General features: G+C 35.2%; 1 protein-coding gene across 3 annotated transcripts in view; it reads right to left on the bottom strand.

The window, feature by feature from the left end:
* Ccdc102b (coiled-coil domain containing 102B) overlaps positions 1 to 22,863 on the bottom strand; it is a 197,030-nt gene that overhangs the window by 130,585 nt on the left and 43,582 nt on the right. For all 3 annotated transcript variants that reach the window (XM_058580669.1, XM_046448631.2, XM_046448632.2), the window contains exon 4: positions 17,688 to 17,796. In XM_058580669.1, the coding sequence (XP_058436652.1) occupies positions 17,688 to 17,796 (109 nt within the window). The remainder of the gene's footprint in view (positions 1 to 17,687; positions 17,797 to 22,863) is intronic.

Below are 22,863 nucleotides of genomic sequence, written 5' to 3'. Positions count from 1 at the left end.
GCCACCTGGTTGACAACGTCAGGAATCTGTTAACTTCTCCTTCTCGGTCATGTCCCCTGCACCCCAACACATCCACAACATTTAACTAATCACCAGGTTTTGCCATTTTTTCATCCTGTGTATTTCTCAACTCTCCCTATTTCTCCTCCCCCAATGAGCATAGGAAACCACCTACTTCTCTCTGGATGACCAAGACAAATTTGAAGGTGTCTGTATCATCCTTGCCCCCAAATCTCTTTTCACATTGAAGGTGAGTTGATTTTTGAAATTGTAATCGAATTAGCACTGGCCAGTGCTTTTCCAAGACTTTTCTCATTGTCTTTGTTGTGATGCACACATTTTTAATTTGACCTTTGGGATAACTATTGAATATCCATTAATTCAGGATAAAAGACCAAGTTTTATTTGTTTACCAGGTTCTGATAGTAAAAGGTGAGGGATGTGAGAAGGAATGGCACTCCAATGCCAGGATATCCAACAGCCAGTTTGGGGTTCTAAGTAATTTCAGTTAACGATGAACCCACAAAGAAGTCTTTACACACTCAGAGACACCACAGAGAGGCACTTCATATATTAGATCATGGCTCAGAATATTTCTGCTGAAAATTTTTAAAGTAAATTTTATCTAATTCTTTTCTATAACCTTAAGTAATAGCAGGAAAGCCAGCTTTGATAAATGAAAGCTTGGTTAAGTTTTTTAGGTCAAAATAAGGACAATAAGTGAATTATCTCAGGGGTCTGTGTGCTCTTTTACTCTCATGCAGATCTATCCTTCAAAAAATTCTTTTTTATTATTCTGGTAGTGGTTATTTAACCCAGGGGTGCTCCATCACTAAGCTAATTCCCAGGCCATTTTATTTATTTTTATTAGACAGGACCTTGCTAAGCTGCCAAGGCTGACCTTGAACTTGCTATCCTCCTACATCATCCTCCTGAGTAGCTGGATTGCAGGAGCGCAGCACTGAGTCAGGAGTTAGACCTAACACTTACATTCTTAAAGTTTGTTTGTCTACTTTTTTTGTCTCTTTTGGTCCTGGGATTGAACACAGGGAACTTAACCACTGAGCCACATCCCAGCCTCTTTATTTTTTTATTTTGAGGCAGGGTCTTTCTAAGTGGCTAAGGCTGGCTTTGAACTCATGATCCTTCTGCCTCAACACCATGAGCTGCTGGGATAAAGGCCCACTTCACCATCCCTTAAAGTTTGTCTTAGAAGAGTGCATTTTTTACAGCTTTTAAAATAAAATTTCTAGTAAATTTGAAACAATGGCACTTTAAATGAAATATCCGACTTTACGGCTATCAGTGATACTCCAACCTTACAAATTTGTGTTTGTTGATATGTATTCAAAGTTAATGTCTGTTAATTTTAGTTCTTGAACACGTATTTCTATTTTATTTCTTCCAGATTATCACATTATAACATGTATTTATCCTTAAAAATTTATTTTTCTCTATAATATGCAATAAAAGTCCATATTTAACATATGTATGCATATATTGTGGCTGTAAGGCTCCAAACGTCAAGTTTTTTTGTGGTGAATTATCTTAATATGAGGGAGCCTTCAAGATGGTGGAATAAACAAATCCCAAAACACCAAAGGCCAAATGTTTTTTTCTACTATGCAGATGCTAATACCAAAAAGTGTGTGTGTGTGTGGGGGGGGTGAGAATAGAAGTCCATTGGATTAGACATAGGGTAATGAAGGGAAGGGAGGGGAAATAGAAATAGGAAAGACAGTAGAATGAATTGGACATAAATGTCTGATGTGCATATATGAATAGACAACTCCACATCATGTACAATCTCAAGAATAGGATCCTGTTCGAATAAGTTATACTCTATGTATGTATAAAATGTCAAGATACTCTGTACTGTCATGTATATGTAAGAAAAACAAACAAAAAATTACTATGAGTAGATAGTTGCTTTAAAAAACAAGAAATTATTTATTTTAATAGGTAAGTATTAAATATAAACTAATTATTTACTAGAAATTCATCTCTTAATGAGATAAATGAATAGATTTTTTAGATTAATTTGTGTATATATAGGTGAAATAACTTATTGATAAAATGAGATAATAATTACCATCAGTTTTATTTTTTATTCCGTTGATGTAGGCACTGAAAATTTTGATTTCACATGTTAGGTAGAAACAGAAAATGTTTTGTAATAGCAGTCATTGTGTTGTTTTATTATCCTTCTAAGTATATGGCAAAGCTACATTTTGACTTGATATTAAAATTTAGTTTTTATTATCTATAAGCTGATCCATCCAGTTGCTCCTGCTCCAATATTTTCATGAAAAGGAAAATTGGAAACCATCAGAAATGCCACAGATTCTGTGACCTATCCATTAGTTTGTCTCACAACACCAATAGTTCAAAGTATCTCCTGTTAGGTACTCTAGACGTCTTCCCCACCCCAGCCACATGCTTCAAACTATCACTGAAGATTGGAAATAAGCCCTCAATAAGTGGCTGGAAGGTCACATGGGCGAGAAGAACTTGCTGGTAAAGTTCTGTCCTTAGGCAGATTAATTTACAAAGACCATACTTGGAAATCTGGAATTGGAAACCATGTAGCTACCCCTGTGGTGACTTGTGGGAAGGTGGCCAGGGTGCAGGGTTGACAACTACTTTAAAGGTTTTCAGGCTAGGGATGTGGCTTCGTGGTAGAGCACTAGTCTGGCATGTATTTGGCCATGGGTTACTTCCACAGCGCTGCAAAAAGGAAAAAAAAAAAATGCCTGCAAAACTCCACAAAAGCAGGCAAAGCAACCAGTCTAGCAAAGTCAAAACTCTATGGATATCAGGAATAAAACCAGGGACCTTTCCCCTGAGTCCTAATGTGCAAGTTGGCTAACCAATACACTGGCGATTGGAGAACTGCAGGGTATCAACCGCTGTTTGAGAGTTTAATCACCACCCTTTTCTCTCCAGGACTCTCCCACTGTCTCTGGGTAGGCTGGGCTCCACCTCCTCTCTTGAGCAGAGTCCCAGGACAGTCTCCTTCCTCAGCTTTGCTCTCCCCCCCCCCCACCCCGTGCTCCCTTCCCCTCTGCAGTGGACTGGGGCATCTCTAACACGTTATTTTTATATTATGTTCTGAGTTCTACGTTTCTGTGTCTCTGTGATTATTTTGCTGTCCAATGTGGAATTCAGTGAGTTCCCTCCTGGCTGAGGAGCATCCCCCTGTTCAAATCCTGAGCTGAAGCACTAGTGGGAAGTGTGTCCTCCCTCTAACCTGCCACCTCCTCGTAGGCACAACTAATAAGCAGAAATAACTGGTCGAATGTCAAAATCTTGCAACTCCTAGATTTATGGATATAGTCAATGAGTATCATTATCAGTTGATACCATGGAGACAACCACTGTGGTCTTCCTAGGGGAAGACACTGACTTGTAGTCCTGAAACCCTGTCCCACCTAATTCCTCAAGTCCAGCTACCACCTATAGAAATACAGGAGACATACCAAACTGCAGTACAGGTACGACCTGTGGAACCCAAGCTCAGCTTTATTGGCTAAATCTTAAATAAATTCAAAGACAAAAAGGGGAAATATATATGGGGGGATCCCTACACATTTTAAAACCCATATATCCAATCAATGTCCGAAATTAATGATTCAAGTAAGTGAACTTTGAAAAGAAACATTGTAATACTAGAAAAAAATTGAACACTGAATATTTGATATGAGTAAATTGTTTTTAAATTTTAGTTTTAAACTGGTATGGTTACATTTTTCAAAAAAATTTAAAAAGTCCTTATGTTCTGAGTCACAGGCAGAAATCCAGACAGGATAATATATGGTAAGAATGTGAATGGGGATGGTACAGAATAATAAGATTGGCTACAGAATGATAATTTTTATTGATGGCTAACATAAACACTGTGGTTTGTGATGATATTCTTTTTATTTTGTAAGTGTTTGAAATTTTCCATAGAAAAAAATAATTTAAATGACAATTTCCCTTCTTACAAACTCTATACCCTGTCTCTGTGAATGAGCATACCTCAAGAACTGTAAGTATCAACATTTCTGTTTATCTCAAAGTGTAAGATCTATTAATATATACTCCTTTTCATGTTTATAATTCACTAAAAGAACCTGTCAACTATGAAAGACATTAGTATTTTTGACACAAACTATATAATGCATGTTTTTTTTTTCTTTTATATATTGTTGTGGGTGTGCCTCCAAGAGCTGAACTACCAAGTCATAAGATTAAAAATCAACAGTGTGAAAAATAATAACATACATTGTGTCTATTGGGAATTATTAAACAGTCATTTAGGTCAGAGTCTTGCTTAGTTGCCCAGGCTGGCCTTGAACTTGCAATTCTCCTGCCTCAGCTTCCCCTAGTTGCTGAGATTGCAGGTGTGCCCAGGTTTTACTGTATTCTTCATGATTCCATAGAATGGCTATATCACCTTGGCTTATTTGCACTCTAGTCTATAAATGTACATTTAAGTTGTTTTAAATTTCAAGTTTCTATTCTTGTACCTACATCTTGGTGTGCACATGTAAGCGTTACTCTAGGGTAGATATTGATAAGTGGAATTACTAGAGAGTTTTACATTTTAATAGATTCAGCAAAGTTATCTTCCTAAGTATAAATAAATAAATAAATAAATAAATAAATAAATAAACGGTCATTTAGGATAAGTACTGCCATTTTGTATGCTACTTGACTCTCACTTGCAATGAAGTAAAGGTCCAGTATTGGCTTCAATAATCCAAGATTATACATTTCAGCTGACAGTTGAATTTTGTCCACAGTCACTCAAAGGCCAGGGAAAAGCCAATGTGAGTTCCAAAAAATTAATTATTATTTCTAAGAGATTTTGCCACAAGGTTAGAGAGGACATCATACGGTCAACATAGGATTGATCATGACTTGCACAGAACAAACATCTGAGAAGTTTAATTTATATCTTATCCAGAAGTTATCTAGCATGTATTTCAGATAAAATGTTATAGTTCTTTGTGAAATTGTCTGCTAACCTACATAATATACATGCAGAGAGAAATGATTATACAAATGTGATCTGTATAAAGAAATTACTTTGTGAAATAACTGAGAAATATAATTTTATATAGAAATCAATTGTTATCCTTTATTCCATTTTTAAATTGGAAACATGACTTTTTTATTTAATTCATGAGTTATTCATTTCTAAAAACTTCATACACTAAACCACAAGAAGTAAATTTAATTTCTTAGTCACAGGCTCCAAATGAAATTTCTAGCATTTTGATCAAAGAATAACAGCAGAGTAGTTGAAAAGATACTGTAAAAGAACCAGGAATCTTGTGTTGTAGGTGTGGTTTTGACAAAGCTCTCATATACACTGGGGCATTTCACACTATTCAGATCTCCAGTTACTTTACTTTCCATCAGAGGAGAAAAGCAGACTAAATATCAGTTTAAGTAGCTTCCAATGTGCTACAAAAGTGATTGAAACGATGTCTATTGATAAATTAGTAGTAGAAAAAATGATTAACATCGTGAAACAATATAAAATTTGAAGTTTTACACAAAAGTGGATAATGCACTTTGTTCTTTAATTCAGAAAAATTGTTTTAATTAAAAATATTATAGAAAGTTATTATAACTTAACAAAACATTACTACATACAAACTATACTACATTAAAACTAACTGGCTTTTAGGTTCGACATATATATGACACATTTATATATATGATGTGTGTGTGAATACATACATATAGATATAGCATGAGGAGTTCTTTATATCATGTATAATAAATATTTTTATGAATTGCAGCTATAAAACAAATCATTATTGTGGTTTTAGCAAAATACTATGTGGAAGCATCTTCAAGATTTTCTTGAAAGTGGTTCCCTTATAATGTATTGCTCTTAAACTTAAAACTTTACAGATTATTATCTAAGATCCCTCTTTCTCCTCCACAGCCCTTATTCCTTCAGCTCATACAGAAGTTGAAATTATTCACAACAAAGTTATTGGTGGAAAAAACACATTTTAGATCTTTAGTTGTAGATAAACAGACTTTTAAAAGAATTAACATTATTTAATTCTTAATTAAATATTGCCTGAAGATGCAAATAATCGCAATAGTGTGAAACTAAATCAAATGAAATAATCATGGTTGAAATAATTTACTAAAGCTAAAGCATGGACTTCATCAAGTAAAAATTAATGCTAACTGTATCATAATAAGAGAATATCTTACAATTCTTGCATGGCTTTAGAAATCGAAGTTTTTCTTTGATTCTGACTTAGTACGTCTCTATAAAACAGGAAATAGTGAACAAGAATTTGCCAAAATTGAAGTTTTCATTTAAGGAAAATAACATTGAAAAAATTTACCTCTGGGCCCAGACATGCCTCAAACACCTAAATGTTAGTATTTTTCTATTGGAAAAGATAACATTAAACTTTCTTATGTATATTTTTTCTAAATCAGGTTTTTATTTTAAAAATCAGCATGTTTATTTTCTTTATTGGGTTATAACAAAAAGGTGCTAATGTAGCAGATTACAGAAATCATTTGAAAATCACATAAAGTAAAAGAAGCCAGTCCATAATTTTATTATATGAAATGCCTAGAATGGGCAGATCTATAGCATGAAATGAGTTTGTGGCAACAGAAGCCACGGGGTCACAGGGGTCAGGAAAATGAGTTCTGACTGCAGGTGGCTACCAGTTTCCTGGGAGGCCGTTATAAATGCTCTGAAGTTGATTAGGGTGAAGCTTATACAATTCTGTGAATCTATTAAAACTATTGCATTGTATACTTTAAATGTATGAATTATATGGTATGTGAATTGCATTTCAATAAATCTGCTAAAATATGTAAAAAACAAAGAAAGATCGCTTTAATCAAAAGGATTAGGGCAGTTATGCCTTCTAATTTAACTGGAAATTATACAGAGCTTCTGTTTGGAGCTCTCTTAATCCAACAGACTGAGCCTGGCAGGGCTTCGGGCTTCTTTTGTCAGACTGGAGCCCCTGTTTCAGGAAGAATCCAAACCCCACTCACTCACTTCTTACGTGTGTCATAATCTAACATCCAGAGTGGGGCTCAGCAGGGAGGAATGGGGCTCAGCAGGGGACTCTGCTTCTCACACTCAGAACTGAAATGGTGTCTGAAGTTGCACACGTGGTACCGCTACTTTCCATCTGGGATGATTTCTCGCTCATCTTGTGACTTACAGTTTGCTAACGCGTTCTTGGAGTCTCTGGCTGCCAGAGGAGTCTGACCTTTGCGCTTACTTCTCACAACCAAATAGCTGACAAAATCACTTTTCTTCTTTGGGGCTTTGTGCCTTTTTGGGTAAACATAGTGCAGATATCTAGAATCAGCAAAAACCTGCTTGCTGTGTGGTGGAAAGTTAAAACAGAAACCCAACCCGTCAGAACCGTGGTAAATAGGACAAAGAACGCAGTCCTGACTCTCAGCAACTTTCTGCTCCGGCCCTGCAGCATTCATCTACCCCCATTAAGTCCATTTGTAAGTGGGAGTCGGACACTGAGGTAGCAGAGGAGCCCGGAAAGATGAAAGAGTTTTTCTACCCTCGAGGTGGTTACACAGTGGGGGACAAACAGGCCAGATGACCTGCCTGGGTGCCCGCGCTATCAATCTGTGCGCACGCAGGTACCAGCGCCACGTGGAGGAGCGCCACCTCGCGGAGACAGGGGGCATGCAGAAAGGGAGTGGGACCATCGTGAAGTCAGGTCTCACAGACTGTGATTTCTTCCCAATTTGGGGACCAAGAAGAACTAGGGATGAAAGTAAATATTTATTCAGAATGATAAGCACAACTCACAAATTTTGGAAAGATGACAAATACCATAAAAATCACAAAGTAATGACAATATAATTTTTCCCTAGATTTTAAAAAAAAATTTTTTTATTGGTTGTTCAAAACATTACAAAACTCTTTCCCTAGATTTTTAAATTGTAAATACTTTGATGAGGTGATCCTGATAATTCACGCCTGTAATCCCAGAGATTTGGGAGGCAGAGGCAGGAGGATTGTAAATTTTAGGACAGCCACAGTAATTTAGCAAGATTCTAAATAACTTAGTGAGACTCTGTCTCAAAATAAATAAATAAATAAATAAATAAAAAGGGCTGGAGTTGTAGCTCAGTGTTGTTAAGCATCTCTGGGTTCAACCCTTGTACCAAATAAATGAAAAAGAAAGAAACAAAGGAAGGAAGGAAGGAAGGAAGGAAGGAAGGAAGGAAGGAAGGAAGGAAGGAAGGAAGACTCTGATAAACTTTTAGTATGAAAGTGACTTTCTAGTATATTTTTTTCATAGGGAAACCTTAGCCTTTCTTCCAGAACAGTTGATCATTTTTTTGTGTGTGTGAATTAAGTGGGATTAAATAAGATCACAGTGTTACCATGTAGGTCTATTTGCTATTTAGCATTTTCACTTCTGGAAGTTTGTCCATTACAGGTATCTTAGAAAATACTTTCTGGGTAATTTTTATTTAAAGCTATGCTGCATTGTCAAGACAATTTCCATATTGTCTACACATACACAAGAAACAATTTCAAAACTATATTCCAGTGCCTACAAACTGCATGTAGCTTCTACTCAACTCTGACTTGGCAAGATCCCAAACATTTCCACAGCCATTCCATGTCAAGGACCTGGAAGAGGTCCAAGTAGAGGGGCCCTGATCTTAAGCTTCATCAGCATCCCCCAATTTTTCCTTCGCAATGAGAAATCATGTTCCTTCTTTGCAGAATGGTATGTAGTTTAATTTAAATAAATAAGTAAAATATGAAATATCTTTTTATCAACATATCCTTTTCTCTACCCTACATGAAAAATTATTTTAAGTCAACTTACAAATTAATATGCAGGGTAAGTTAAATAAATTATGTATCTCATTTAAGAATTGAAGTTATTAACTAGAAACACACGTACCTTTTTGGGGCCCCATAACACAATTAGTAGAAGAGGAAAATTTGTTGAATGGACAGAACCTGGAACTTGTAGGGAATTGATTGGGCCAAATTATGACTCTTTTGAGAGGTTGGATAGATTAGCCAGGTTCTTCAGAGAAAACCGATTAGATGTTTGTGTGTGTATGTTGCTTTTTGTGTGAGGGTGTATATGTGCATGTGTTTATACATAAGTATACACATGCCCAGAAAGAATTATGTAAACTAAATCCCAAGATCTGCAGTTAGCAGCTGTAGACCCATAAAGTCAGGAAAAATCCAGCATCCAGCTAGAAGGAAGGCAGGCTGGAGGTGTTCCCAGTCACTGTTGGGAAGGTCACAATTTTGTTGTATTTAGGCCTTTAATTTATTAGATGAGATATAACTACTCTGGGGAGGGCAATTTGCTATCCCGAGTCTCTGGATTCAAATGTTAATCTCACCCAAAATACGTTCACAACCACAATGAAAATAATTGACCGAGTATTTGGGCATCCTGTGGTCCACTCAAGCAGCCACACAGAATTAAACATCACAGTTGGTCTTTGGGATCTCCATGCTCTCTTCTAGCTTTGGAATATAGTGACTTAAAGCAGCAGTTCTCAAAGGAGAATACACAGCAGAATAATGAGCATCTCAGAATACAGATACCTAAGAAGCCCTGAATTCAATTAAGTAAAAATCTCTAAAAGAGGGACCTGGAGATAAAGACATATCTATCAATCTAGCTATAATTTTTAAATTCTTCCTAGCTGAATCTAATGAATTTTGCTAATTCATTATGACTGCATTAAAATATCTTAAATATTTTTATGGTATTCAGATTATACATGTGAGAGCTACCATACAAGATTCTGCCAGCACCTCATTTTGTACACATTAGACAACGTTTTAATATAAATATAAAATCATATCCCAATTGGCTTTGATCATAACTTCTGTACTATATTGCAAAGGAAATTTGCCTCAAGTGGCAATTACACATTCTAAAGTATATTTCAAAGGGTCCCCTCTCTTGCAGGATGCAGGCTATGCATCTTTCAACCTCCTGTGTGATCTGTGGGAAAATGCTAGCTAAAGTGCTCTTTTAGCCTTCTGCCTGTGATTTCTTAATGCTTGTAAATTATAGGTGCCAGTTAGGAAGCACCCAGCCAGGAGAGGTGCTGGGGATGCTATGGGTGTTCAGATGGCACAACCCTATACAGGGCAGCTACAAGGCAGTCCTTCCACGTGACTTGCCATGTTTTGTCCTGCTATCCCCGTGCAATCCTGATTGCACCGCATCAAATTGTGCTCTCCAGGGGTGACCAGTGACCTAGGAAGTAGTCTGAAGCATTGAGGGATAATTAGTCACTAAAAAGTGATCAAGTCCCAGAAATGGGGTTTGTAACTCCAGACAGTCTGCTGGCAGGAGTGTGGAGATGGCAGGACTCCCCTCCCGCAGAGCATGGGGGAGTGGTGAGTGGTGACTTGGCTTTTTCGCACATTCTTTTTTCCTCTTTTGTTTTCATTCTGGTTGTTGTTTACTTGTTATAGTTCAATCCCCTGAGTATTTTTTTTTCTATTATCTCCTCTCATCCAAAGGAATCCAGCTTTCTCCCTTAGTTTCTGTGTGGTTCATTTCCTGTGCTGTTCTTACACTCTTCAGTGCCTAAACCAAATTATCTCAGGATACACTAGTGAAATATCCACATAGAATTTATTGTACATGTTTGTTTTCATCTGTGTTATCCAACATTTTAATTTTGGGTGAGCTTATATCTTTTGAAAATGATTATAATTTTTTAAAGAATGTGTACAGCTATGGAGTAAAACGCAAAAAGAAAGAAAGAAAAAAATTCTAACCTCTACATTAGCACAAAGCACAAGCTGGGTAGAATAAAAGGGAGCATTATAATTTATGTTGCATTTGGTTCAGAAATTCCAAAAAGGAGGAGCACTACCCATTTTTCAATTATATTGCCCATGCAAGCAATTTTATCTCGTTACATACAGACACGCCTCTTCACAACCCCACAGATCCTGAACTCCCACCTTGGTTCCCTGACCTCAGATTATGTATTTTAAAAGTCTAAAAGGGAATGTTTAGAAAATAATGAAGGTTATACAATATATGTGAAAAGAATGAACAATTTTCAGTTTATCGTTTCAGATGTCTGTATGTCCAAGCATTTTTAAAGTGAGATAACATATTTTTGATTCAATCTGATTTTTCACCCAGCCATATACACAATCAAAACTTTTGATGTCAGGACCGGGGGGGAAGAGGTGGGGAGGTGAGCAAACCTTCAGGGAGAAGGGAAAAAGGCAGGTGACCTTGTTCAATCTCCTTCTCAACAGGACAGCTGGTCCTCCAGTTAAAAAGACCAATGCTATGTACTGAGGTGGATCTTTATCTATGGAATAGTCTACACAGAATGTCCCTGCATAAGGTTTTCTTATAGAAAAAAAAAGACAGAGACTTTGCATTTATGAGGCAAGGACCACTGCAAAATAGCCCACCCAGTGGAATAGAGATAAAAATATTTCATGAATTCTCTGCTCCATACTGGGTGAAACATCGCCAAGGTGTGGGGTAAATTAACTTTTTTTTGTAACTTTCTTAGAGACTTTAGTCCTTATTTCTTTTAGCCTAATATTGCCATTATTCTCAAACTACTAATATGTATATCTTAATTTAATATTAGCTGATTTCTTTCCTTCTATTTTTTAAGATAGTATTGTTTAAGTTAAATAAATGTTAAAATATCTGTTTTCATCTTCTTTTTAATTTATGTTTCCACAAGTAAAATGGATTAGGAATAGGCTAAATTTTTTTGATGAGTCTCATAATGATCTTAGTGTATATTCAGTCATCTCAGTGTTCTGAGGGTTACCTTGGCAATGCCTATAAATTATCCACTAGTAGTTTAATTAATTCTGACTTATGTAATTTAGTGCTTGTATCATTCTTAATTACATTTGTTTAAAAAGGTCTTGGAGGTACTTATGTCAGCAAAGTGGGTCCCATATGCTTCATTTTTCTTCTGCATTTGCCCAATTCTAATTTGGTGTTTTATCTGCCTTACTCTTTTCCTGATAAGCTAATTTATGTCATACAAAGAACGGGCTGAACAAATTTTCATGATGGATAGGACTTCAGGGATAAAGACTCATTCCAGTGCCCTGGAAAATCTAAAATCCTTAGGGATGCAGAGCAGTGGAATCATCAGGCTAATAAAAGACAAGGGTAGGATTTCAACTAGTCTCCTCACACTGCAGCTACAGCCAGTGCGCAGAACAGACACAAGTAGAGCTAGCAAGGAAAATACCAGGACCGTGTCCAACTCATTTCAGATCCACCACAAACTGAAAACTTGTGCTCAACACTGGGTTGAGGCACATGAATACAAAGCTCTACTCGTTCTGATGAGGTCTTTCAAAATTTCACACCTTGTATTGAGGGTAAACAGGAAAAGAAGCAGGTGTTGGAAAGAAATGACTCTAATGACGTGATGCGTAAACTGAGGTGCACAGCAAGGTGTGCCTGGCAGGTAGGAGCCCAGAAAGCTGCTATGGTGTTCTGGACACAGAAGGGTGGGTGGACCTAGCCACTGAGCAGCGTGGACCCGGGTACTGAGCAAGTCCTTCTGTTTGTCTGTTGAAAGGAATGAACGCCAGTGTAGCTGGAGGTTCACATGGCCAGGGAGAAGAAGAAGAAGAGCAGAGGCACTGCTGACCTGTAACCACTCAGGCCACCACCCCTGTAGATGCCCAGCTGCCCCCCAAGACTCCACTCGCCTCCCCAGTGGATGGAGGATCATCTGGTTGGTGAGTTGAAGGGGAAACTGGAGATGTGCAGCTCTGTTCACCGCCCCCCCCCCACCACCACCCATTTCTCTGGGAAAGAGATGTGTGTGGGAAGCACACACCCTGCAATCTTTCTCCAGAACATAGGCCATGAAGTGACAGGGTCCCCTGGGGTAAAAACAGCTGCATGGATGTAAGGCAAGCTCTTAATGTGAGGGTTCAGAATTAGGAAGCCTGCGTTCTCTTAAATATAAGCTGAATTCTTCATCATTTATCAATTACAATGAAAGCAATATTTTAGCCAATGCATTTATTAACAAGATGTCATATTAATAAGTATCGCTGTATTAGATAACATGTTGACCCCAAATGGGACACTAGTTAGATGCTTATCTAATCTATTTTCTTTCTCCTTTTGAGTAAAACATTTGAACGTATTTCTCAACATAGAATTCTGTGTGGCTGGTCCACTGAGTAACGCACCTTGAGTTGGGAAGGGGAAGTCATGTGCTCTACTCCGAAGCCTGGCCCATCTAAATCATTCCCACTTGACCTCCTTCCTTTTTCCTAATCTTTATCCTGATGCCTATCATCCAGCTATGTGGCCTCTGAGAACCCAGAGGACCACAGAGTGGCAGAGTGGAAGAAGACTGCCCTCCAAACAGAGGAGAAAAAGGGATGGTACTTACTTAAAAAAAAAAAAAAGTCTGTTGGGCACTATTAGCTAAAATTGTGTCACTGCTCAGCAGTTAAGGTAGAAATGAGTGGTGTCATCACTGGGCATCCATCAAATGTCTGCAAGGTGGTTTGGCCAGGTGAATTTGCATTTCCTGGTCTCCCAAAGTTCTTGGAAGACAGCGCTTACTTTAAGTGCAAGGGAGGTCTTGGAATGTTTCAAACAAATGTAAAGCTTTAGAAATGTCTCCTTGGTTGATGGATGGAAAAGGAGTCAAGTAGATCAGGCATGGTGGTGAGGAGACCTGGATGGAGACACCAAGCAAGAGATGGTGCTGGCTCTGACGGGGATGGGGCAGGAATGGAAAGGGACGGTACCAGATGTAGTTTGGAGGGAGAATCGAAGAGATACATTAATGTTTTCACTCACTTCTATGAAATTATTTCTTAAGCCACAAGAATAGCAATGAGACAATGTTTCCAAATTAGCTTGGCTCTCACAACTGTGCTGATAGTTCTCCAGATGCTTATTACTAATAAGAATCTTCAAGGACCTTTTCTTGGTAGGTGTGGAATAGCGTCCCCATGACATATCTTTAAAAAATGTAAGTGTAAAATTTTAGCTTGTGCAGCTAGTAATTCTAACCTATTACCACCACATCAGAAAGGTGTTTGAAATGTCAGAGGTAAGACTCTGATGCAGGCTGTTACCATCGGGGTAGCAAGATGCCTTTGCCTCTGAACATAATCATTCACAAACATTTAATGAAAATCACTGTGAATTATAAACTATTAGACATATTTTATGATCACAAAATGATACAATATTTTATATTTTATTTAATACAATTCATAAAAGAGTAAGAGGTAGAAGCACAGTATTTTCAAGAAAAATGTAAACTTTCAGGTTTTTAGATTGAGACGATTTAAAATGTTAGCAGTATTCTCATATATGTCAAAGGATCTCTTCCATTATGGAAAGAATAAGAGTCATTGATTCTTTAAATGAGTTGTCACAGTTATTTGTAATCAATGTTTCTTGCATGAATATTTGATCCTCTAGACCATGAGATTTCATAGGAATGATCATTTCAGCACACTTAGAATTTGTAATCTAATTCCAAATCAATATGTATAGACTTGCAAAGAAAGAGCTGAATAAGTATTAAATTCAACACAGGAACAGCATTTTGGATATAATTACCTCTATTGCTTATTATCTTGGTTGCATTTTAAATACTTACTTAGATTTTACAATTAAATTCTTACCATTTCTCTCCTCTAAATGTCAGTGATTTAAGAATGATTTCTCACTAAAGCACACCAGACTTTTAAATACATTTTTAAAAATCTAGCTCGACCAAGCACATCTGTTTCCAGCTCTAACAATTGCTAATCTTTCCATCAGCAGTCCTCAACCAGACATGAATTTGCTTTTAAACTGTTTCTGGTATCCACAAAAGAACTGCTCTTATATTTGAACAGTTTTATGTATAAAACCATAAAACTAGACAGTGAAAGTGAAGGTAATTATCAAAAGTTTTGAGGAGACAGAGAGTAAGAAAGAATAATACATATAAAGTTTCAACTCATGCATCATGACACACTTTTTCTGAATGTCAATCAACTTGTATCTAGACTTTGAATATTTTGTCCTTACACTTACCTGACAATGCCATTTTAAAATATACCATAAAATCCTTCTTCTGTTGTAATCCATTATTAAAAGAATTAAACAAAAGACATATAATTAATTATATGTGACTAGGTATTCTTATTAGTTCAGTTTTGAATATTTTTAAACATTTCATCATTATATAAAAATTAAAATAAATGTGCATACAACATTCATACAAAAAGATTCTAAGAATAAAATGAGTTACTTGTTAGGAAGTGAAAGAGATTTTTTTCAATCCCGTATAAATAGAACAAACCATTTATGTTTATAAATTTTCTTCATCTATAATAAAAATTCTTTCTTCTTTCTTCTATTCTGAAAACCCTACCACTATTATATATTGCAAAAGCATCACATGTGTATAAATACGTAATTCTGTATGGATATCAAAGAAAGAAGAAATTTATATTTTATAATTGTATATTTGTTTTATTTTTTTCACCTAAATATTTTTGTTGATTTGTTTAGAGTGAACATTATCAGACTTGCTACCAAAAATCATCCTTGAATATAAAATATCAAACATTTAAAAATATACATATTGCTTTATAAACTGAATCGAAACCATGACTTCTTCCCCAACCAGTTACAATGTTAGTGTTAAATTTCTTGAATAAAAAGGCTTACTCAGTGACATTATCAAGTCTGCACTGCACACTAGTGGCAAGAGATAGTACATGCATGTGGCCTTTTTGAAAATTGGATTTCAAACCAATTTTATCTCACATATTAGTTTTCTTAGTCAAATTTAGAATCCATTAGCATATATAGCATATACACGTATTTAAGAATAACATGATTTTTCATATTGTAAACTATTCTTCCAGTAAAAGTAAACTAATTAATTGCAAATGTTTGTAGCCAGAGTCTCCAGGTTCAGTTAGGTACTTGTGCATATATAAATATCACCAGTTCATATATTCGTGTAAGTGTGTGTGCATGTATACGATATCTGCATATTTCACATGCACCTGCTAAATGTTAACCTACTTGATAGGATTTAGTTGTCAGCATTCTTGCTCATTATTTTCTTTCCTTTGATTTGCTCATTTTTCTTTCCCGAACACTAACCTGATACAATGAACACAGAATATGTACAATTACTTTCCTTTTTAATTTTTTTTGGGGGTAGGGTAAAGGATTGAACCCAGAGTCGCTTTAACACTGAGCAACATCCCCAGCTCTTTTTATTTTATTTTATTTCTATTTTTATTTTTTATTTTTTTTTACACAGGGTCTCCCTAAGTTCCTTAGGGACCTCACTAAGTTCTGAGGCTGTCTCTGAATTTGTGATCCTCCTGACTCAGCCTCCCAGGTTGCTGGGATTACAGGTGTGCACCACAGTGCCCAACTTTCTTTTTGTTTTATTAAATTTATTTTTAACTGATACCTAAAACTTAAAAATTGTATATGTATCTATGAGACACTGTGTGTTGTTTCAATACATGAATACATTGTGTATTGAATACATTGTAGTGTGTACATCATTTTGAACATATCTATCTCTTCAAATATTTACCAGTTCTGTATGGCAAAACATTCAAAGTATTTTCTTCCAGATTTTTGAAACACGTTGCCATTGCTATAATTACCCTACTGTGAAACAGCAAGCCCAAACCTCTTAGTCCCATCTCAGTTACCCCACACTGCTTGACCTCCACTAGGCCTCCTTTTTCCCTGGCCCCAGCCTGTGGTCACCACCTTTCTACTCCCAACTTGTATGACATCTGTATTCTAATGTTCACTTTGGAGTGAGGTTGCACAGAGGATGTCTTTCTGCGCCTGACTTATTCCACTTAACACAATGATCTCCAGTTCCACCCACATTGTTGCAAAAGGCAGGATTTCATTCTTTTTATGTCTTTGAATACTAGGTATTAATAAACCACTCAAATGAGAGGGTCAATGACAATATTCCACAGGCAATAATGCAAAAGAAATGTAAAAAGGCAACTGGGGGGGCTGGGGTTGTAGCTCAGCGATACAGTGCTTGCCTAGCACGTGTGAGGCACTATGTTCTATTCTCAGCACCACATAAAAATAAATAAATAAAATAAAGGTACTGTGTTCATCTACAAACAAAAAATATTTTTTTAGAAAGAAAAATGGTTGATCATAAATAACTATAATGCCACCATGAACAGAACCTAAACCCACTAGGGATAAATTGATATTTCAGACTGCTTCATTAAAGAATATGAGCAGTTAGTTGTTTATGATGGATGGTAGGAAATACAACGTGAGCAGTCCCTTCCCAGGAGTCTATAGTGGGTACCGGGTACCAACCGTCATGTTGATCAAGAACCATCTCACCGTCTATATGTACACTTCAAATATATACAACAGAGGGTTCTAAGAAACAGAAATACTAACATAAAACTGCAGCACAGTGTGCCATTCAGAACCAGACTCTTACTGCCAGGGTGTGACTAAGTCTGCTACTGACACGTGCTTTCAAATAGTTTTCTTTAGAGGAATTTCCATCTTTTAGCCACCTTCTCCTCTCTGCCATGCCTTCTGCCCTGGGTTCACTGCGTTACCCACTCCGAGACAGGCAACCTGCTGCCCTCTCTCCTCTGAATCTTGACGTACCTCTTGCACGTTGGCCTCCTTGGAGGCCTTTAGCTCCTCGTACTTCCATTTCCACAGGGACAGAGCTGACTCCAGGCGTTCTACCTCCTTTTCCAGAGCAACACGCATCCTAAAACATAGAAGAAGTAAAAGAAAGTGAAATAGACATATTTTGAAAATGATTTTAGGAATGTATCAATTTTTGTGTTTTCTTTCTTCCTAATCTTTGACGCTTGTTAATGGCCATTATGAGAGAAAATGTGCTTTCAATGTATAAAATGTATAAATATTGACTAAAACTTGGTTGAATTTGTTATTCTGGCAATTAGCTTTAAGGTAGATCAAACAAAGTAAACTCAGCTTTGCCAACACTGCCCTTCTGCTTGCTGCCGTGCATTTCTGTCAGTTCCTCACATTTCCATGACTTCCACCCACAGAAGGACATACATGTTTCTAATTTCATCGCGGTTTTGACACATCTTCCTCTTGTAACCGTATATGAATGAAGCATCCTCTGATATGACACAGAACACCAAGAAGCTCATCTAAGTTTAAAAATTAGTCACTTATTGGGAGTTGAAAATATTTTTATTATTTGCAATTTAGTTTTAACAAAGCAATTTCACTGTGATCTCTATTTAAACTACTGGAAATAATTTAGATTCATGTTCCATTTGTAGAAATAGAAACAGAAGTAGGATAAAATCTGGTCTTTTAACACCTAAGCCTTTGATATTTTTTTTCCTTGCCCACAATGTCCACTAGAGTGAGTCACTGAAAATAATTAATTTATGTGTGATTGTCATTAGCATAGGTTGACCTTTACAGCTGGCCTGTCCTCGCCTGTCTGAGATATTAGATTTCTGTTCAAACATCCTCCTTCTTTTTCCTCGTTTCATGATGGAGTTGATTTCCTCATTCCTCAACTCTAAGCTCAGACAGAGGATATTAGATGTGAAACAGCAAACAACTAGTGAAGATCGCACATGCTCAGCTCTAGCTAAATAAATTCTGAGTGTTATATAACACTGAGATTTTTGTGTTTGATAGTTAAAGCCTTATGGTAATTATAATTAATAAGCACACAGATTTATTTTAGTAATGTAAGTGCTATTAGGAAGAGCTTGAAATGTATTTATAAAGTAGAAAATGCATGTGGAATCAAAATTGAGCATCATTTACCTATCTGTAGGAAATATGAATTTTCCTAGTAGCAATGCTGTAAGAATAATTCAAATAGTATCAGGCTATAAATATATTAGTTTAATCCAATCAAATGGATAAGGAGCCTATTAAAGAGTTATATAATTGCATTTGCATGAATCAAGCCACACAAGGATATAAAAGACTTATTTACAGCTTAGTTTAACTACAAAGGACTCAGGTTGAAAAAAATCCACCATAATTTTTATAAGGATTTTGATTTGCAATCCTTATTATCACAGCAAATACATTAAACAAAATTACCAAATGAAAAAGTTCAGTGTAGAAGTCTAGGTTTCAAAACTGTGCCTATGAATATCTATGCTTCCAATTAATAGCCTCGGCTCCAATTTCTGATGAGCAAACCCAGCCAGCCAACACCCAAGCTTCTTACCAAGATTTATTTCTGTCCAAATTAGTGACTGTGTTTGGGATGTTGAGAAGAAAAAAAAAAAAAGCACAGAAATAGTGTTTGGGATATTGAGAAGAAAATAAGTACAGAAATAATTTTCAGATCACCAAATATATTATTTTGTGTTGAGTTAGAAAGTATGTCTACAAATCATTGAAATACTTTAGGAAATACAATACCTATTGGGCACATGGAAACTTTAAATTTGGGATGATAATGCATATTAGAATATTAAAAGTTTTCAGGTATTAACTAGCACTTTGAATTTAAGTTGAATAGTCTAAAAATTGTAGCTCTAAGCTTGAAACTTTGTTAGGACATTCAATATAATCATCATAAAATTTAAAATTTTGATTTATTAGGTTTGAATGAATAGAAATTTGGAATAATGTCAATATTTGAAAAACTTAAATGGTAGACAAAATGTAAAATTACTAAAAAATTAATCAAAAATTTTAGTTAACTACATTTGTGTAATGGAATATGCTTTGATATTTTGCCTAAAACTAATTTTGTTATTTTAAAAATAGAATGCTAAGAAAATTATACTTGAAAAATTGATAAATTCTAGATATTTAAATCACAAATTCAAAATCCTATATAATCAGAAATCAAGTGTCACCTTTTGACATTGCATTTAAATCAAATGATAATTTAATAATTCAAATTAAGTTAAACTTTTTGGGAAAAATAACGTGCATTAAAAAATGTTATATGTCACTGAGAATGAATGTTGACCCACGTTGCTTAATATTAAGTTTTATCAAAATTATTGGAGTTATTTTTCTTTTAGGGTTTTTTACCTGGTTGAAGAAGATCACCTCTCTCTCTTTCTGTCTTTCTCTTTCTCCCTCTGGACTCTCTCTGATTAGGTAAGGATGGTTCAAACACTAGCCAGGGGATTTATAATATAAATAATTATATTATTTCACATATACTTTCAGTCACATAAAATATAAAGATATAACTACATCTAGATTATATCTAGACCTAGACTAAATATCCAAAGACAATCCATGAATTAAACAGAATATAATCAGGCCAAAGTAAATTAAAATTAATAATGACTTGTTTTCTATATAAAGCAAATTAGTAACATTTCAAATATAGTACTATTTTTTCTCTGTAAGTATGCATCTTAAATAAACATCCAGTGTAGTACTATTTTTCTTTGTAAGTATACATCTTAAATAAACATCCAATATATCAGTTTCCTTAAAGAGTCAAGTACTTGTAGTAAGTAAAACATTATACTTTGATCATGTACAGGAGAAGGCAAGTAATTCACAAAAAAATCATTAAATGAACATGTGGTGCTTGAATATTTTTAGTGTGGCCCTATATTTGTAAAATGTGTGGTTTGGTGCAAGCATTGAGGATATTGCACATCCACATTTATGCAGCAGAGGGCACCCTACAAGTCCTTAATATTTTATCCTAATCAATTTATTCCATTTCAGAGAGATTTTCAAAAATGATTAATTCTATAGCTAAATGTACAATTGAAATGAATGCCAGGGTGATGCTACTTGAACTATAAGAAGCAAAGAAAAAATCCCATATCTACTTTAAAAATACTACATATTTCATGTACACATTACTTAAAAGAACAAAATTAAAAACATAAGACTCAACAAAAATAGATCATCTTTTATTTGATATTATGAAATTTTAAAAATCAGATTGATATATATGAAATGTATAGGTTCTAAAAGGTAAAATGCTAACTAAAATTACTTTTATGGAAAGGTGTGATATATTTATGTCTGATTTTTAAAATATTTTTTTAAGAGAGAGAGAAAATTTTTTAATATTTATTTTTTTTTAGTTTTCGGTGGACACAACATCTTTATTTTATTTTATGTGGTGCTGAGGATTGAACCCAGCGCCCCACGCATGCCAGGCGAGCACATTACTGCTTGAGCCACATCCCCAGCCCCTATGTCTGATCTTTAATACATTATTATCTATCATGATCTCACAGTAGTTGAAGATTAAATTTAGATATTTGTACAGGAAGACTATTCAAAACATTTCTTGGAAGTGAAGTCTTGAAACATTAATATCTGGGAATAAATACTAATAATTTTGCACTCTGGAAAATTGCATTGAAAAAAATGTCTAATCAATATTTCCTAATAAGTCATTAGTTTCAAAATATTTTTGCCAAATAAAAATAATTGAGCATGAAAAACATAAATGTATTTATTTTTATGACAGTCTAAAATTTAGAGTTAGTATTTAAATGCTAACAATAAAAGTTACTACAAATATGCTTTCACAAGCAACATAGATGTTATTTTGTGATCACATTCCCAGCTATTTATAATTATATTTTTATCAATGGGTGTTCTTAAGTTGCCAATAAAGCCATGTATAATTTATTTAATTAGATAAGAAATGTAATTAAGCACATTAACTCAGACAACAAGGCTTGGAGGTAAAGCAGTCAGGGACAAGTGCACTGTCATGCCACAGAAATGGTCCAAGAAGACCCCACTGCCTACAGCTTTCCCTGACTGCTGCCTGAACACTCTCCTGATGATAGTTTTGTATCTGGCAGCCAATATATTCAATATATATCACTTTTTTCATTGTGTTGAGTAATAGATGTACATATATGTAGGAAATAGAAATGTCATATTTATCTTTCTAAATATATACTATATATATTTTTATATATACATATATATGTATATATCTGTGTGTATATATATATATGTCTGTGTGTGTGTGTGTGTGTGTGTGTATATATATATATATATATATATATATATATATATAAATCTTTAAAGCTTTTTAACTCACTACACCTTCTCAATGGTACTTTAAATCTCATTTTATTACCAAAAATTTTCAACACTTAATGAAGCAAAGCAAAATATAAGCATGCTACTTTTATATAGAAAAACAGATTAAGGAACGAAAATAGGATGAACTGAAGCTCAGCTTAAATGACACAAAGCAAGCATTTATAAGGGACAGAGTGCTCTGCATAGTTGAAGTGGAAGACTGATTCATATGCTTAGACATTTCATCAAAGTAGTTTACCTCGTGGCCTCCTTTACAGAGGATTTGGTAGTGCCAAAACTCTTCTCTCTTAATGTTTAGGTCCACCTAGGTCTGTAAGAACATCAGGTTTCCTATCCTCATTCCAAATTTTGTACCTGAGATATCTTTAAGTATATATATATATATATATATATATATATATATATATATATATATATATATATATATGGAGTTTCCATATGTTGGGAAATTGTTCATAAAACTAAACAGTGTTCTGAATATGAACAATATAATAATTTTAGTGGACTTGATGAGAGGTTCTAGAGAGGGACATACATGGCTGGAAATGATTCCCTGTATTTCTGCAGCTGGTTCCTGTGTTCTAGTCAAGAGACTAGATGGAAACACAGAAAAAATTATATTCATAGCTTCTTTACTGAAACCACCCACTCATTGATATTCCAGGAAGAAAGGGTTATAAGATTAGAGAGAATGCTAGCAATACTATATCCCTGGGAACATTCTCTTGTGGTATAAAGACTGTAGTTGCCTCCTGTGGGTTCCATGCAA

Source organism: Marmota monax, unplaced genomic scaffold, assembly GCF_021218885.2.
Source record: "Marmota monax isolate L192 unplaced genomic scaffold, Marmota_monax_Labrador192_F-V1.1 WCK01_AAM20220418_F8-fsc00060, whole genome shotgun sequence".
Taxonomy (NCBI): domain Eukaryota; kingdom Metazoa; phylum Chordata; class Mammalia; order Rodentia; family Sciuridae; genus Marmota; species Marmota monax.
Note: the sequence above shows the minus strand (reverse complement) of the source record. Positions and strands in the feature narration are given on the sequence as shown.